Consider the following 19915-nt stretch of genomic DNA (forward strand, 5'->3'; position numbering starts at 1 on the left):
AAGTTTAAGGAAAGGAATATGACTATTTTCCATTGAATAGACAACCTATATATAGAAAATGAGCCTTTAATGAACAAAAATAATACCCAAAAAAGCAATGATTTTTCTAAGAAAGAAAAGGTTGAGAAAAACTATGCGAGAAACGGTCCATTTAAACACCTTGGAACCAAAAATAACCGCATCCTAATCCTAAATTTTAGCTACCATCCTATTTTCTGAAGAAAGAAAAGGTTGATTTTGCAAGTTTAATTTCTTTTTATAGTTTTTTTTTAGAAGCATTGCAATTCAGCCAATTTATTTCCAAAACATTTCGTTTTCATGCTTCAACTTTCTTGAATAATCATTAGAAAAGGGCAGGCCACAGTCCTATAATATTTTGAATCCATGTCTAGTTCGGTTTTTTTTTTTTTTTTTTTTTTTTTTTTTAAGTAGATTCCATTTACTTTACCATTAATACCTCTTTCACTCACTCTTCTTTGGTCAATATCTTCTAGATTAATTTTGTTTTACAATGATGATGATGATGATAATAATGACATTTGATCATCTATATATGTTTGCAGGGACCTCAATAGATCAAGGAATAGCGTGTGCTCTAATGGTTTTGGCTTTGGTACTCACATACATCATCCACTAATTCCACTCACTCGACGCCTCACCATCACCGTAGAAGTTTATATTTGATCATTAGTCGCACAATAGCAATGATGTTTAATGCTGAATGTACTTTACCTTTTGTTGTTAAATGTTAAGTTATAGGTGAATGAGTTTTTTTTTCCTGTTTTTGTGGTGGTCTTTATAAACTTGGGGCCGAAATGGGACGAAAAGGTTTAATTTGGAAAGTGCCCTATATACTTAATTATATACTGAAATGAAAATTTCTTTGTTCATTGTGCTGTGGGTGTTATTTATCTATTTATTTTTTTAATTTTTGTTTGTATTTTGCATTTTGTAGTTTCTTTATGAATTGAAAAATTATATTTATCTAGAAAATTTGGATGCCATTGACAAAGTCAGAATATGTATTAGTTTTTCGGAAAGCAAGAAAATAGTTTAGGCTCTTAAAGTTAAAAGCACCCAAAATTTTGGTCTAATTCATTTTGCTTAAACAAGGGCCACCCTCAGTAACAGATTTATTGAAAAAATAAAAATAGATAAACGGACTTAACTATAACAGATCCAATCTTGCATCCAAACACAACCTGGTTGTTTTTTTTTGCTTGTTTGTGTGCTGTGTAGTTGCGAAGAAGATGAAATTTGTTCTGACTTCCACATGTTAGAGAACGCAAGTGATTTTGTGTGTAAAGGACCATGCTGATTCCAGTGCTCAAAGTGCAAAGTTAGGGGAGAACATTCAAACAAACACTGTAGATTGCCAAATGAAGTTAATGATGATAATACTTGTTAAGAATAAATTAAGGTACAGTGAATACTAGTTTCCATAGCACGACCCTTTTCTCTTAGATCCTCAAATATGTTATGCATAGTGAGGTGTCAATTAAGCTGTAAGGTCCTTGGTGAGGATAAAGAATAAAATTGTTGTCTTGAACATGTATTAATAAATAAATAAAATGAAGAGAATGTATTTGCTACTATTTTTATTTTTTATATATACAATTTAATTTTAACTTATAGCGTTCACTCCATAACTCTTAAATCTTAATCATCAAGCAAATTTCAAGATTAACAATTCCCAATCATTTTAACATTTCTACAAATATTATAGCAAACCCCTAACCGCAACTCATCTGCCAACATCAATCGTTTCAACATGGAAATTTATAAATGATGGGATTTTCAACTATGGGGATGAGGATGAGGATGAGGATGAGTCTACATCCAAACAGAGTGTAACAGAACCAGATACGTATTGTTTTAAGATCCAACAACGAGTATGAAAGAGATTGTTATTAACAAACTGAGATTATATCAGAAAAAAACATTGAATGGGGAATAAAACCCAAATGTTACAAAATTTCTGCTCTAACCGAGCTACAAATTACAAACTAAGAACCAAAACCGTGTGGTGAGAAGTTCATTTCTGCCTTTCAAGGCCTGGAGACGAGGATCTACCATGGACAAGAATCAATACTACATATTTTTATTTTATTTTATTTTTTTTGGTAAAAAAAAGTGTAGGTGAAGGGGTTACCCATACCAGGGTTAAGGCAAGCCGTAGGCCTCAAAGAAGACCTACATTGGACTTATAGATCGCCCATCAAAGGAGGACTACTGGCAGCAAGACTCAAACCTAGGCATTTTGGGCAAAGCCTTCAAGCCTTACCAACTAAACCAATCCCCTTTAGCTGCATATTATTATTTGCATACTATGATATCCACAGAACAAAAACTTCATGCTTTCTGGTCAAGTCACTCTCTTGCCAAGTTACCAAAATTGCTTCGAGGACTTCCACAGAGAAGACTAGAAGTGAAAAAGTCAAAACTGGATAAAAAGCATCTCCTGTCAATATTACGAAGTTGCATAATGGTGATGTAGAACACATTTTACAATTTCATAAAATGAAACCACAATCCCAACTGAAGGGCCTGCACAACCAACACGAGGACCGACTACAGTAAATAGACCCTTCATCCCTCCATCCCTGTTCCAAGCAAATTTAAAGTTCAAGAGTTACAATTACTATTACCAACAGAAAAATATCCTAAAGCCAGATATAGGTAGTGGTTGGAGAATAGTGTCTTTTGCTAAAAGTAGTTCATTCAATCACAATAAGAAATTTTTTAAGACTGCAGTATCAAGAGAAACGAGATCAATGGACAACATGGTTGTCTAATTTCTATCTCATGTTCTATTTGCTTATCTTTTTTCTTTTTGATGCAGTACTAGAACATTGAAGAAATATAATTCACACCTTCATGCCCAGAACAATCAAACAGGAATGATCATAAAATTGGTTGTGCCCATTAGACTATGGATTTGCTTTAGCATTACACTTGAACTACAGAAAACCTAGAAGCATTTTTCAACATTACAAATTGTTGAAGTTTATCAATGGGTGAACCTTTTTTTTTTAACTTCTGTCTCATCCAGTCACACACACACACTTATATATATATATATATATATATATATATATATATATGATAGGTAATAAAACTTCTATTGAAAAAAATGAACATCACATTCATGATGATGAACACTCTGGACATGAAAAAATACAAAAATCTCAAGAGCTAAAGCTAACAGATTGTAGGAAAACACACACATATATATTAAAAAAATTAGTGCATAATTAAATAAAGTAGAGATATACCTCCAAATCTCCAGAAGTGTTTTCCTTGTTGTCATGATCAATTGCCTGACTGGATCCTTATGAATAATTCATAAAAGAATGGAAAAGACAGAGTTACTCATAAGATATCTAACCGAATATGGTATAATGTTGTTCGAATCTTGCCAAGGATGCAGACTATGCAGTTATATATAAAGATTAACCCTAAGCTAATTAAAGATTAACTCTAAGATGTGCAATATAAATACTTGTATAACACATTACAATATGCATTGAATTGAACCTAAACTAATATTTCTAATATCAACAAAAAAGAATAGGAATCAAAGAAGCCACAACTCAATAATATTAATCTATGGAAGAATAACACCTCAAATTCACAAACCTATCACTATCTGCATCTCTTCCTCTAGGCTTATAATTATGCTACTATATATTTTAACCATTCATGGATCCCACATGTAAAAAAAAATTGAAAATATCACTCTCCGAACCATCTTAGACACGCTATAATTAGCCTACATGACTAGACTTTCATAATTGGCTATTGGGCATGACTTTGCTTCACACAGCAATTCTGGTCCATCCACTAGGAGACATGAGGACCTCTAATTTGTAAAGATGTCAATAAGTTTGGTTCCTGGTTACTATCAAGAACAAACATGGACCAACATGCTGACATCTTGTTCTTTTTAATGGACCACTTCACAGTTCATAGACTCTGCATATTCTCTCCAAGAAACTCTACGATTTACAATCCTTCTTCGTTTAAGGAAACAATTAAACATGGTGTTCCTTCTATGGAACTCATTGTAATAATCCTGTTTTTGATTATACGTATGTTCTTTTTCTATCAATATAAAAGATATTATGGTTTCTGTAAGTTTAGTCTTTTGAGGAAAATATATTTATTGTCAACCAAATCATTCAACATTTGCATATTATCATCCTTTATTGGAAAGAAAAAAAAAATAGCTTCCATTACTTTAAAACCTATTACAGTATTAGATACTACACCATATCTATAATTTTGGATTTGTTTATTTCTGCTGATTGAGAGGTTGATGGACCTATATATGTGAGTATAATGTAATAAAGATTTAAAGACTACTATGTTTGAATGGTAACACAAGGGAAAAAAGAAGTAAATAAACAATAGTCCATGAATAGGACCAACCCCAAATTCAGATTTACGAAATTTTCAGAACTAATTAATATGGTCATATTTCTAAGAATGAAGAAAGCAACTTGTATTTGTAAATTTCAGAACTAATTAATAAGGTCTTGCCCCTATTTGTAAATTTCAAACTATATTGAAAGGTTGGACCGATACATGTGAGGATAAATGTATAATGTAATAAAGTCATATGTTTGAATGGTTCCACACATGGAAAAGAAAAAAGGTACCCAAACAAATAGGACCAACCCAAATTCAATTGAAAATTTTCAACAGTAATAAGGTTTTATGACTCTTTTCTCTAAGAATGAACATGTATTCTGGGGACTATTTGTAAATTTTTACTACTAAATTTTTTTTTTATATATATATGATATAATTTTTAACTTATGACATCCACGTCATAACTCTTAAATCTTAATCATCAAGCAAACTTCATGATTAACAATTTCCAATCATTTTAACATTTCTACAAATATTATAGCAAAAACCTAACCACAACTCATCTGCTGATTCTTCAACATCAGTCCGTTCAACATGGAAATTTATAAACGATGGGATTTTCAATTATGGGGATGTGGATGATTCTACATCCAAACAGTGTAGCAGAACCAGATATGTATTTTTTTTAAAATCCAACCACGAGTATGAAAGAGATTGGTATTAGCAAACTGAGATAATCTCAGGAAAAAAAAACATTGAATGGGGAATAAAACCCAAATGTTACAAAATTTCTGCTCAAACCGAGCTACAAATTACAAACTAAGAACCAAAACAGTGTGGTGAGAAGTTCATTTCTGCCTTTCAAGGCCTGTAGAAGAGGATCTACCATGGACAAGAATCAAGACTGCATGTTATTATTTGCATACTATGATATCCACAGAACAAAAACTTCTATGCTTTCTGGTCAAGTCGCTCTCTCGCCAAGTTACCAAAATTGCTTCGAGGACTTCCACAAAGAGGGCTAGCAGTGAAAAAGTCAAAACTGGATAAAAAGAACATTTCCCGCCTATATTATGAAGTTGCATAGTGTTGATGTAGAACATATTTTACAACTTCATAAAATGAAACCACAATCCCAACTGAAGGGCCTGCACGACCAACACGAGGACCGACTCCAGTAAATAGACCCTTCATCCCTCCATCCCTGTTCCAAGCAAATTTAAAGTTCAGGAGTTACAATTACTACTATCAACAGAAAAACTTCCTAAAGCTAGATATAGTAGTGGTTGGAGAATAGCGTCTTTTGCTAAAAGTAGTTCATTCAATCACAATAAGAAAAAAATTTTAAGGCTGCAGTATCAAGAGAAACAAGATCAATGGACAACATGGTTGTCTAATTTCTGACTCATGTTCTATTTGCTTATCTTTTTTCTTTTTGATGCAGTACTAGAACATTGAAGAAAACTAATTCACACCTTCATGCCCAGAACGCTCAAACAGGAATGATCATAAAATTGGTTGTGCCCATTACACTATGGATTTACTTTAGCATTACACTTAAACTACAGAAAACCTAGAAGCATTTTTCAACATTACAAATTGTTGAAGTTTATCAATGGGTGAACCTTTTTTAACTCCCTGTCTCATCCAACCTCACTCACACTTTCTTTTGATAGGTAATAAAACTTTTATTGAAAAAAATGAACATTGCGTTCATGATGATGAACACTCTAGACATGAAAAAATACAAAAATCTCGAGCTGAAGCTAACAGATAGTAGGAAAACATACACACATATATATTAAAAAAATTAGTGCATAATCAAATAAAGTAGAGATATACCTCCAAATCTCCAGAAGTGTTTTCCTTGTTGTCATGCTCAATTGCCTGACTGGATCCGTCTGCATAATTCACAAAAGGATGGAAAAGACAGAGTTACTCATAAGATATCTGAGTGAATATGGTATAATGTTAAACTTACTATCCGTATCTTATACGAAAACTGTATTTCAAAATCCTTACTAAAATATATTAATAGTGCATGAATTGAACACAAGACCCCATCCCATCCCAAAATTGTGCCATGACAGCATTGGCAATTCAAAAATTTATGCTATGATTCAACAAATCATGTAAACAATCCACCATTTCCATCCTCAACTAAGTTCTGAAATTTTCCTCATTTATTTTGCTCTATGAAAAATTCACATTTTCTCAGTCATCTTAAGAATAAAGTATCTATCAAAAGAAGAAGCACACCAAATGAACCTCTAAGACTTCAAGATAATATTAAAGCAGAAATTAATGTAAGTCTAAATCCCCCATAATCAAACAAAGCATAAGTTTCATTTTAAAAAGAAAAAGGGGGAAAATACCTCTATCTGCCTTCGAGTTTTTGCAACATCTAGAGGACATGTGGCAGCAGCTGCAAGACTTCCTGCAACAAAACCGGCAGAAAAATTTGCCCCAAGGACACTGACTGCATTGGCTTCATCCCCCACCAGACCAAGGAGTTTTCTCCTAATCTATACAGAAAGAGAACAGAGCTAATCATCAAAACATATACACAGAGCAGAAATATGCATTAAAACAGTTTGAAGAATAAGATCATACTGGTTCAAGAGTTGACCAACAGATTGCAGAGAACGGAACATCACGAGCAAGCTGTGCTCCCATGCCAGTCCAAAGAACACGATAGCCTTGAACTGTAACAGACAAGAGTATGTCAATTACAACTGAAAATGAATTACAACATCCTTACGGGTAAAATGCTAAAACAGCAAATCATCGTGTGTGGTACTGCCAAAAAGAAAACAAAGGTGCATAATAAGTACAATCCTTTCTTTCCTCTTCCTCTTTTTGCGGGTGATTTATTTTTTCCTGAGAACTGCTATAATGAAAGAACATTATTTATGGAAACTGCCAGTTTCTTAAAGCATCCAAAAGAATCTAATAGTTTGGTGATAGCAACTAGTTCATTTTCCAACCATAGCCTTAAATTGAAGCCTAGACCTCCAACATTTAAATAGGAAATTCCAGTTTAAAACTTCAGAAGTTCCACAAACAAGCCCCATGTCCCAGATTTCTAGTGTTAATGGAAAACTTTGCACAAGACAACATCTAGCAGATGGTAATCGAAATTAGCTTTTCCAAAATCTACTTCAACAAATACAGTCCTTCGGCCACAAAATAGAGTTGGAATACCAGAGAAAAAAGCAGTAAAAATAATTATATCATGTGACCAGAAACTTTGCGATCATGCCAAGCCCAGTGCCATAATCATACTTACAATTGTTTTGAACACCAGTGCCATTGACATGAGAGGTGACCCCAAGAAGAGTCTTCCAGACTCCAGGAGGCTTCATACCAGTTTGGGTAACCTTAAATGCCTATTATCAAGACAAGAAAGTGAAAAGATAAGAAGCCGCCACGAAAGCAAGCTGGGAGCCAGACTGATATAAAATATTCTGAAGAGCGTATTCCACAAACAAATGGAATTTATCATGTTTGCAAAGAATTCTAACAAATGCGGAACACATAATATGAAACCAGAGACTATCAACCACGTAGATATGACTTATGAGAAACACGTGGCCCTAAACAATAAACACACAGGACATATAGAATGTACTGCAATAGACACAAGAAATGGATTAAACAGAAAAGGCAGCTCTGACATGGTCTATCAACACAGAATTGTAATCCATACCTCTAATGGATTCACAAAAGTTACCCCAATGGTTTTATTATTAATTACATACATAATTTATTGTACCCCTATAACATGATATATCAACATGTCACCACGTCCACTGCATGCATAAAGATAGAAATATAAGGCACACATCTTGCTGTCTACAGGGATGTTTGACAGCAATCTTTTATGACCAAGCTATGTCCAAGTCTAATAAATATCCACACGGTCCTTCAGCTTTAATAATTACAAATCAAGAAAAACATTATCCCTATGAACTTTTGTAATGTCCAAACTTCACAGATGAGACTATAGAATGAAAATACCAAAGTTTAAAATTACCTGCATGCGAGTTCTAGCAAGTTCAATAGGATAACAAGTTGCACAAGCTAAGGAGCGTGCCAACGCGCCTGCAACCAAAGGGGCATATGGAGTCAAAGTTGGAACATTCTGGGAAGCAAGTTCCTCAAACCAATTTCGGAAAATGTCATAGCAAGGTAGGTAGATTCCCACCTGGATATCAAGGAAGAAAGTAAAAATGATATCAGAAGTTTTGTACACACAACAAATTCTGAAAATGCAATCCCTTACCCACCCACCCACCCAAAAACAAAAAAAGCTATGCATAAAATGAGGAACTTACTGTTGGTACAGCAAGTGCTAGACCTGCATTTGTGCCTCTCCATAGCCTGGCAAATCCTTCCTGTAAAAAATACTCTCCCATTAATCCATCATATTTGTAATGTGTGGTGAACACAAAAATAATACTTAAAACAGCAGATAGAACCTATTACATTCTGAAACATAAATTAAATGTGTTTTACATCACTTCAGAACAATATTAAGTTCCTGCAAGTTTTAACTTCTCAACGTTTCTGTCAACATAAATCTAGCAGTTGCCTAGTACAGGATATATATATATACAAGTAAAACATATCCCCATCAAGCATTTAGGAGAAATACAAACCTTAATGCACTTTAGAATGCAGCATAAAGATCATTTCTGCCTAACAATATATATTGTTAACTCCATACTCAAAAGGACAAATCAACTAACCTGTCTTACAATTTTGTAGAAGACATCCAGCGTTCCTTTGTATTGAAAACAATCTGGAGGACATAAAGCTACAGTACCATGAATTCCAGCATGTGTGCATGATGGGGAACATCTTAGATCTGCAAACATCTGCACAAACACATAGGAAGGCAAAATTGATTGATTAATTATTGGATGAGGATACGCTTAGATGAAAGAGAAATTCCAAAAATAGTCAGTACATAAATTTTCTGTAAGAAAGCCCTAATTTATATTTTTTTTTAAAAGACATAAAACCTAGTAAAAGGAAGGCCTTTTAACATCCAGGTAATTCTTTCCCTTCACACCCCCACACTCCAAGAACCCCAGAACACCATAAGAAAAATTTAACAAAGAAGCACATATAACACTTTCTCATTGGTAATACTTTAGGCACAGAAAGCAATAAACTAGGTTTATGTCTCCTTTGCTCCATTAAGGTTTATTTCAACATCATAGTAAATAGGATAATCACATTTGGTTTCCCATAAAATTTGAAGGCATCACTATTATGGACTCATTACAGATTATTAACCTATCACTTCAAGAATTGGAAACAGCATAAGGGGTATTTGCATCCACCCCCCCACCCCCCCCTTTTCTTTTATTTCCATTTTGCAAAACTCTTCTACTTATCCAGGGAAAAAAAGTTAAAGAGTAACTTCATAAAATCCTACAAAAGGATCCAACATAATAAATGAAAGATCCATTAATTGTTATACGGTATTTGAAATTACAAGGGAACATTCATTTTCACGGGGAATTCCAACCAAGCAACTATTCAATAATTCCTAAAATCCTAAAAGTATCAAAGTGCCTAGGTGAATTAAGGCAATGGTCTTACTATCACCAAAACATTTCAGGCACTGAACAGCCATCTCAGAACACGTCATATAAAGAGTAATTATTCAGTTCTCCGAGAGCAATGCTCCTTCCTCTCACTTGACAGTGGGTCCCACAAATTAAATTCATGGTGAATCTCCCTTTCACGTGAGAGGAGGGAGCATTACTGCATTACTTCCATTTTTGATGATTCAATAGTTACAATGGGTAGGGCGGATTTAAAATTTTAAACCTAAGATGCCAACTAATTGAACTACAAGGTACTAGGGGTGAGCATTACTTCCATATCCGAATAATTTCCCACTCCAACCGCCTAGAAACTAGAATCATCGATGGTCCGTTTAAGGAACCTAAGAAATCCTAGCTACTAATGTTTACACTAGAATATCAAACAAAAAAGTCACAAGATATACTACCACAATAAAATTTACATTTTTTGCAATATGATTAAGGGACAGAACTAGAGTATACTTACCGTTTTGGGTCCAAAATATGCCATTCGATTCATAATGTTACTCAGTGGATGTGAGTAAGCAACCCCTGCAGCCTGTGCTTGCAACCTCGTCTGATAGACAAGACACAAAAAAACATTGTTTTAGACACAAAAATCTTAAATTTGCCATTCAGAACAACAACAAGATCGAAACTTTTCACTAACCCAGATTGTCATTATATCAAATACATAATTAAAAATCAAAAAACAGCACAAAGCTTTTCATTTACATAATCAAAACCCAATCTTTTTTTTCATTTCTTTTCCCACAGTTCCACACGCCAAACCAAAAACTAAGAAGAAGAAAAAAACATGGGCATGTGAATGTGCCTACCTTGACTACATCGAGAGGGTTGACGATAATAGCAGAGAGAAAAGCGGCGCCGGCGGCGGAGACAGCTCGCTCTCCGAGCCCCAAAGTCACATCCGAAGTAGAACTCTGCGTTGCAGTTGAACCCAATCCCACCTCTTCAACTCTGCTCTCCACCGCCGAATCCTGACCGTTCATCCACGGGTTCTGACTTTTCTCTGTCTCAGTCTCCACCATCCTATTCTCTCCTAACCAACTTTCTAGAATTTTATCACTCAGATCAATCTGAAAAAACAAAAACAAAAACAAAAAACAAAAAATGTTTTTATTTGTTTTTCCTGGTTCCTTGGAGGAGGGGGAAGAGTAAGGAGAATATTAAAAAATAGAGGAAAAACGCATACCAGGAAGAGAGCGAGAGAATCGTATTTCTCTCTGTTTCTCTGTAGTTTGGGGAGGCCACGTTTGTTGACACTTGCAAAAGGAAAACGACTCTCACGGGGTTGTAGGACCCTGATACACCAGCTGGCAAACGCAGGCTCCTAAAAGGTCAAGCCCACACAATTGGGGACACTAGAATCTGTTTGATAAAAAATTTTTATTAATGTTATTTAAGTGTCGTGAAAATACATGTGGTGAAAAAATGTTGTGAAAATATATATTATGGTGTTTAAATAATGAAAATGACTTATAAAAAAAAAATAATGAAAATGGTTTTTTAAATAACAGTACCAAACGAAGTAAATAACAATACCAAAAAGACTAGGAAACAAAACAAATTTAACATTTATTTATTTGACTAAAATGTAAAATTTACTTTTTATGTTTTATTAGAATTCATTTTAGCCATTTTATTTTATTTTCATTTATTCTTTAAGATTTAATTTTATTCAATTAAAACATCTCTATTGACTTTGTTAAATGTTATGGCTAATTTTTCAATTTTTTTTTATTATTTTTTGCTTCAAATTTTTTAAATTAAAAAAATTTAACTAATTATTGAAAAATATATATTTTTAAAAAAATTTAATAAAGGTTGACAAAAAGGCCTTAATTAAAAAATTTTGAAACTTAGAGGATTTAAATGAACGAAAGTAAAGTTAGAAAATTGAAATGAATTCTAATGAAACTTAGAGTGTATTTTTCATTTTAACCTATTTATTTTTAGTATATATGGTTGGACTTATGTCCAGTATTCCTATAGATTAGATCTAGACCTATGGTTGATCCAAAAAAAAAAAAAAAACACTAAATTAAATATGATATGCAAATACATGTTTAAAAATGGTCACATGTTATCATTGCATTGAATCTTGTATATTGAAAGAGAGTGGTCAATAAGATGTGTTTGGATTTTCAGTATAATTATCATTGGGAGTTCAAGTGATAGATAATGACATTTTCTATAGTGTGGAACATAATCTTCTAATTTTGTTTATTTTTCACAATCCATATTTTATTTTCTTGAACAAACACACTAAATCTGTAGTGTCCCCGTATTTGTGTGTTTGCAACCAGCTTCCCCTCTTCCTGAATCTGCCTATTTAAATTTTTTTTTTTAAATTAATAAATTTAAGCAAATAAGTCTACACCACTAGAAAATAGGACCTTTTGGCCTTTTGTTTATAAAGACTTAAAAGAGGACTTTTTTTTTATTGTGGAAACAAACAAGGCCTTAAAATGTGTGTGGGTTTTATGCCGTTGGGGCTTCTAGGGCTTTCCATTGTGCTCGAGACGAGGCGGGATACCCGATGTGGATTGTGGACCGACATGGAGCAAATTAATGTATGGGAATTTTAACGTTAAAAAAAAAAAAGAAGGAAATTAATTGTAATAAATATTAAATACTCCGAATCTAAAATTGGGGTCAGTACAAGTAAAAATTGCATTCTTTCTTTCTTTTTCTTCTTTATTTAATTTATTGTCTTAAATTGCTAATTTCCTTTTTTTTTTTTCACAACTTATATATGCTCTTAATGATAGTTTTTTATTATCAGATCAAGATATTAATCAGTTTTTTATGTAGGTAGAAATGGAACCCTAAATCTCTTACTTAACTATTAGAAACTTTACCAGTTGAGTTAATTGAAACCCACTAAGTGGTGCTACTTTTTTTTTTTTTTTTTTTGAATTTAATTTATACAAGATAGAAATTCTACTCTAACATAATCTGAGGGTCCGTTTGGTTGGAGGAGTGAAAAAGTGGAAGGATGGAAAATTGTGGGAGGATGGAAAAGTGGAAGGATGGAAAATATTTAGTTTTCCCTCATGTGTGTTTGGTTGGAGGGATGGAAAAGTGGGAGGATGGAAAACTCTTTTGTTTGGTTGAAAAGAAAAGTGGGAGGATAGAAAAAGTAGTTTATATAAATTGACTATTATACCCTTGTTACATAATTGGTAAAAAATAAATTTATTTATACTCATTAAATAATATAAAATTTACCAACTATTATATTTTTCAATAAGAAGTGTTACGTCCACAACATTTTTTTCAATATTTTCACAACAAAATTTTTGTGAAAAGTTGTTATTAGTTCTAATTTGAACCCACCACAGAAATTATTTTTTTGCTCACCAATATTAACTAATAACAATCTATTACTTAAAATTTATTGTGAAAATATTATAGTAACATTTCTCAATTAGGATTTTTTATTTTTTATATTATTTATCTTTTCAATCTTTTCATTACCGCCATACGTTTTTCTTTTTCTTTTTTTTCTTTTTTTATGCTATCTCCTCCACCACACACGTTATCTCTATCCCCACCCCTTCTTTTTCTTTTTCTCCACACACGTTCCAGCACTCTCATTCTCCCTTCATCTTCTCTAGCTCGCTCTCTCTGGTTTTTTTTTTTTCTTCTTCTTCTTCTTCCTCCATACACGTTTTTCCTTATCTCTTTATCTCCCCCTTCTTTTCTTTCTTTTTCTCCCTCATTCAAGAAGTGCTTTCTCTCTTTTTTTTTCTCCAGCTCTCGGTCTCTGGTTTTTTTTTTTTTTTTTTTTTTATTTACTTGATTCCAGGACAGCCGTTGTATTTGTGAGGAGGGTAGGTGGGAGAGGGCATTTGTGTAATTTCACGGTAAGAGCAGCTTTCTCTCCACAGTTTTCCTCCCGATTTGGGAGGAAAAAAATTGATGGGTCCGGGAGGAAAATTTTCTCCCGGATTTTCCATCCTCTCTGTTTTCCTTTGCTTCCCAAACAGTGGAAAACACTGTTTTCCACACCATTTTCCACCCATTATTTTCCATCCTCCCTATAATCCCTCCAACCAAACATAGTGTAAGTGTATATGTGTGTAAAACTCCCTCTTGGAGATTTGAACCCCAACCCTTACCCTCCACACCTCACAAGCATTTATAGTTATGAAGTGACCATCGCATCAAAGATATGTAGTGATCTAAGTGGTACTACTTGAAAGGTGGGATTAACCAACATTTTAGAAACTTTCTCTAACAGCAATTATTATTATTATTATTATTATTTTGAATAAATGGTCTCATCACAAACTTTTGATTTGGGAAGTTGTGATTGGTAGGAAAATAAACTCTTTACTACCATGTCAAATAATATAAATAAATAAATAATATTTAAGCAAAGTAACTATATTAAAAGGATTTAGTTGTCATCTTCTAAATATGACAAAGTACAATTCATAAAAATAAAAAATGACAAAGTACAAGGACACATTTTGCCTAACAATGATTCAATATTTCCATAATGAATTAAGAAAAAAAAAATGCATGCGCTTTCCCTCTCATGTAAATTTGGTGTAACACATTATTCATGTGAGAGAGGAGGGACATGCATTTATTGTATTTAAAGAGCATTAAATAATTACATCATTTTGTTATACACTTTGTCACAACCCGCATATTTGTCAAACGGTTATTGGAAAATTTCATCAAATACCAATGATGAAATATATTATAAGCCTGTTTAAAAAACTTTATATACTACTTTCGTGTTTGTGTGTTTTAATAAGTATTACTATTTCCTAAAAAAAAAAGCATCAATGATAAACTCATGTGTAAGTAATATAATCCAATCACTAGCTAACACATATGCACATTGTTGCAAGGTGTGTGGTAAAACATGTGTCCCTAGAAGAATTATATTAGGGGAAAAGTTAATGGATGTATCAAGGGAATTGATTTAGGATTTATTTTTAGAAATTTTTTATCAGAAAAAAAAAAATTCAATGTTTTTGACAGTACTTTTTTATAATTTCCATAAAAATAATATCAAAATGTTCTTAAAATAAATTATTAACAATTGTCCTAAATGCACTCGTTAACAGGACCATTGTTATAAATATTTGGAGCCTTACAACTTTTTACACTATTTTTTATATATTACATTTCTATTTTCGATAATTCATTCTACACCGAGTGGGGGGAGGGGACTTGAACTTATTTTTCCTCCTAAAAGAGTTTTTTTTTTTTTTTTTTTTTTTTTTTTTTTTTTTTTTTTTTTAAGAACCTAAAGAAGTAAAGTTAATGTCAACAAGTTACAAAACTACAATAAAGTAAAGTAATGTTTTTTTTTTTTCTAATAGTTTTTTCAAAATTTATTTTATATTATTTTTATGAAAAAAAAAAAAAAAAAAACTCCTTTGTTTGCTCTAACTATACATTTAAGTATGGTTTCTTTTAATAAAAGTCACTGTTTGTTTTTTCTAAAAGGAGGGGTGATCAATTAAGGCTTTAGAGTCATCCCATTGAATCTATAAAAATCTTGAAGAAAACTTTAGTGAAGATCCTTTGAAACTATATATGGTTGAGAAACACCTATTGTACTTTTAATTGAAATTTTTAAATAGTCTTTGATTAGGAAGGACATGTATTGTCCTATTGGTAGAATATTGTAAATTTCATTGTTTGTCATGTTGCATCCTCTCCTCCTTTATAAGAGGTTCATATCATTTGAATAAATTAAACAGCGAAACTAATAATACTTTTCTGGTTTTCTTCAGATAACTTAATAGTCTAGTGCACAGGAACACTAGAATCTAGACTTTAGACGCAAGTCGTATACCAAAAAAAAAAAAAATTGTTAGTCCATCTACAAGGGTGGTTGCCTTCTTCCATTTACTGTAATTGCTTTTTATCCCAAAGCTTTTGACTTTCATGTAAAAGATAGTAGTAAGGTTCATGAGTCATGAGGTTAATTACTTTTCTTTGTGCAGCTCACAAGAAATTTGGTCGGGAAAAAAAAAGGTGAATGACCACATAATCTATACACATCTTACACACACACAGATTAATTGACACTTGATTTTGATTCTATATTGTTACATGCTGATTTTGTATTAACAGCTTGCATCAAATACCCACTCAAAATTCTGTCCAACTCCAAAGTTGAAGCCCAAAACCTTAGCTCCTTTTATATTAACAGCTTGAACAGAACCAATAGCAAACCAGAAAGCATTCCAATACTATTGTGTATTGAATTGGCCGAAGACTTGGTAATCATCCCATATATACCACCACCGCCCGAAGACTCACCTCCTTTCATTACACTGATTCTTAACCTTTCCCCATTTTGGCAATGATTTTTGAGACCACAAATGAAGTAGTGATCACCAGGTTTGGTGACCTCAAAAATCGCTGGTCCATTATCATACTTTTTGATCACATGGTTTTGAGTGCAGTCATCATAATCTTCCTTTTTAACCTCTAGCACGTTGTGCAAGCCCGTAGTGTACAAGAAGACTGCAATTCAAGAGGGAGAATCAACGTTAAGATTGAATTGAATAAAGATCAAATAATCAGAAGATAAGATAGAATTTGAAACCTATAATGTAATTTACGTCTACTATACGATGATTTTTTTTAATTGTTAGGCTAAGATATCAATGAGGTTGTTTTAGGTGTAAGCATATAATTCAAATCTAGGTCATTTACCTATAATATAGAAGATTTTATTAATTGAACTAACTAAAATTTTATATCAGCCCAATTCCCTCCTCCCAAATATTTATTATCTAAGCTAGGCCTAAGGATATATATATATATATATATATATATATATATATAAAAGTGTGTGTGATTTTCAAGAGCCTTTTAATTCAATCTTACCTGACACTATTACAATCATAGGTGAAAAAGTAAAATAAAGATGCTAGAAAATTGTAGAGTTGCTATTATTGTGATGAGTTAGTAATAGAGATGTGACAAAGCTTATGTCATGTATGACATGTTACTATTTGTCTAAAGTGACCAAAAGATGAAAATTTTAAAAATAGAAAATATATAAATAAGAAACTTGGTTTACCACAAGATATGGATGAGCCTACTATCGAATTTGACATAAACACTATATTATGTTACTTACCACAACAAAATGCAATTAAAAAGAAGCATATTAAGAGATTGTAGAGTTACTACTCAATATTATGTAAGTGATCAACAAATGAGACAACGTTATACATGCATTCGTATTTATGTTTTAATTTTAATTGCATTGTAACTAAAGTTTGTATTTTGCAGTTGATTCTATGTTGAATTTTTTTTTTATAGAGGAAATCATACGAAGATCTTTGAAGGAAAATATTCTTATTTCCTTACAAATGATGAAAACTTTTGCATTAAGATTCTCAAATTCCTTGTATATAAGTTGCTTTACAACCAAACATGACGGATACTAATTGGAAGGGGTATCTGATAATTAAGATGGTCTTATGAGACCACCCCTCTCGTAGTTTATGGGTCCCATATATGAAGTGTTAGGAGAGACGGTACCTTGTTAGGGGCTCTCAATAAGCCCTAAACTTGTGACACATTTTGGCATAATAATTGCCTCAAAACTTTTAGTATCATTCTGTAAAAACTTCCAATCTTTGTCATTGAAGCATTGACTAGTGAGCAAAGTCTCAATTAATTTGTCTTTTCTGATTGTTATTATCTTTTTCTTTTGATCGGTAAATAGTAGAAGAGAAGGAAGATGAGGTTCGAATAACAAATGTAAGACACTACAAAAAGATGTCATTATTGGTGGGTTATCACCACTTAAACTCATGAGAAATTTAGAAAATTCACATTTGCATTTTTGCTCATCAACCCAGAAGAAGAGGCACTTCAGGCAATCATAAAATCTTAATAAGAACTTACTCAGTTTGTCTCCAGAAGTGAAATTTCTTGGCTTGGCCCAGGCTTGGTAAAAGGAAGTATTTGCAGGGAAGCGCCAACCAAAGCTTCCTCCAACAATGTGTGTCATTGCACCCACCTGCCCAGTTAGAAAATAGCCCATAGTTACCCACAAAATTAAAGAAAGCATTTTGGCCATATTTTTTTTACAATATCTCCTTCCCTTTCTTTTTTTACTTTTTTTTTTTCCTGGGCTTGGTGAGCTTTGTGTTGGAAGAGATTTTGAACTTTCTTTATCTCCTCCAACAAAGCAGATGACTGTGGATGGCTAAAATGTTACGGAAAGTTTTTTATAGCTAACTCTGTTATTAGGTCATTCCTAAAATCATCCATGGGATACCATCACACAGACCTGTATAACAATACCAACAATGATCCCCAAAAGTTTGCAAATGCCACAATGTGCTTTTGTACGTTAATACAATACCAATCAAATTTACTGACATTTAAACCCATTTCTCATGACATGTGTATATGTTCATGGAGATCACCTAGAATATATATATAGTATCAAAATTAGTAACTTTGCTATATATACTTGTGCTGTTATTTTATTTTATTTTATTTTTTTTAATTGTTAATCAAATGTCAAATGATCCTAAAATTTTGGAACTTAGACTGGTTGTTGGTGTTTATAATAAAATGTCAATATATATAACAATAACAATGGCAACAACCTAAATTAAAGCCTGTGTCATGAATCTCATGATCATAATGAGTGTTCGTTTGGGAATAATCTATTTAACTTTTTGTTAAAAGTATGTTAAAATATACTTATGCTTTGAAAAAATGAGAAAAAAATTGAGAAAAAGTGGGATAAATTAAAAATGAATTCAAAAAGCTATACATAAAAAATAAAAATTAAAAGCTAGGAGCTTATAAGCTAGGCTCCAAAGAATCAATTGGCTTACAAATGTCAAACTAGTTTTTGTATCATGGAGATTACAATAAGATATATGATGCAAAATTTACTTTTTACTGTATATTTAATGGATCGTATAAGTCTTAGAAAAAAAAAAAAAAAAAAAAAAAAAAAAAAAAAGAAAAAAGAGAGAAGAAAAAGGATCGTATAAGCACTCCTACTTCCGTTCTCAACCTTTGAAATATGGGGTACCAAAATAACTTTGCCATTATCAATGATTACACTAAGTAACGTGAACCTATATATCATACCACAAGTTATACAGTAAAAGAAACAAGTAAAATTTAATTAAATAATAATAATACAGAGACTTTAATGGTTTAGCTAGTGGTACAAAGAAATCTCTATCTTAGACAATATTTGCCCTCACACAAAAGTTATTACAAATTCGTTTCTATGGTAAATAGGAATTTTGGAGAAAACCTACATGATTTCTAATATTTTTGAAAAAAATTTCACTAGAGGAAATAATGATTGTTTAAACAATATATATAGACCATAAAAAGTCAAAATTAAAGTATTATAACTGTTAAAAAATAGTTAGAAACAATCTTTTTAATGTTCACCTATTTAACTATCAAGTGATGTAATTCTTGGCAATTTTTTTTTTTTTTAAATACAAGATAGAATTCTACTCTAATCTAATCTAAGTATATATGTGTGTAAAGCTCCCTCCTGAAGATTTAAACTCCGAGCCTTACCCCTCACACCCCTCAAACATTTATATTTATAAAGTGACTATTACACCAAGGGTATGCGATAGTAAAAATGCAGTTAGTTAATCGAGTGTTTATTGAAATCAAATCAAAACTTTCGCTAGACACGCAATAGACTCTCAGTCAACTGCGATTTCTGTCATTTCTTTCTTTCTTTTCTAATTTAAAGTGGACTCAAACAACATTCTTCCACTGCTATTAAAGTGGGATCGAACGTTTACTGCAACTTACTTGAATATACAAAATATCCAACAAGATTAAGAGAAAATTTATTCGAAAAATGGATCTCTCCATCTCCGAAGAAATGGAAAAAAAAAAAAAAAAAAAAAAAAATCAGTTCCAAC

At 32.3% G+C, this 19915-nt stretch overlaps 2 protein-coding genes across 3 annotated transcripts; both read right to left on the reverse strand.

The window, feature by feature from the left end:
• Positions 1 to 2296: 2296 nt before the first annotated feature.
• On the reverse strand, positions 2297 to 11328 carry LOC126699507 (mitochondrial carrier protein MTM1). 2 transcript variants are annotated; one of them, XM_050397366.1, is made up of 11 exons: positions 11191 to 11328; positions 10814 to 11074; positions 10462 to 10551; positions 9126 to 9254; positions 8712 to 8771; positions 8411 to 8581; positions 7664 to 7763; positions 6988 to 7079; positions 6750 to 6899; positions 6217 to 6275; positions 2297 to 2603 (listed from the first exon to the last, which is right to left on the reverse strand). In XM_050397366.1, exons 2-11 carry the CDS (start codon positions 11024 to 11026, stop codon positions 2471 to 2473), a joined length of 1197 nt encoding a protein of 398 aa, XP_050253323.1. In that variant the 5' UTR covers positions 11027 to 11074; positions 11191 to 11328; the 3' UTR covers positions 2297 to 2470. The 2 variants fall into 2 exon arrangements, with proteins under 2 accessions (XP_050253323.1, XP_050253322.1); XM_050397365.1 differs by lacking the exon at positions 2297 to 2603 and adding an exon at positions 5095 to 5578.
• Positions 11329 to 16170: 4842 nt separating this feature from the next.
• Positions 16171 to 18072, reverse strand: LOC126700708 (mavicyanin-like). Its single transcript, XM_050398908.1, has 2 exons — positions 17898 to 18072; positions 16171 to 16499 (listed from the first exon to the last, which is right to left on the reverse strand). Exons 1-2 carry the CDS (start codon positions 18070 to 18072, stop codon positions 16171 to 16173), a joined length of 504 nt encoding a protein of 167 aa, XP_050254865.1.
• Positions 18073 to 19915: the final 1843 nt, after the last annotated feature.

Source organism: Quercus robur, chromosome 9 (assembly GCF_932294415.1).
Source record: "Quercus robur chromosome 9, dhQueRobu3.1, whole genome shotgun sequence".
Taxonomy (NCBI): Eukaryota; Viridiplantae; Streptophyta; class Magnoliopsida; order Fagales; family Fagaceae; genus Quercus; species Quercus robur.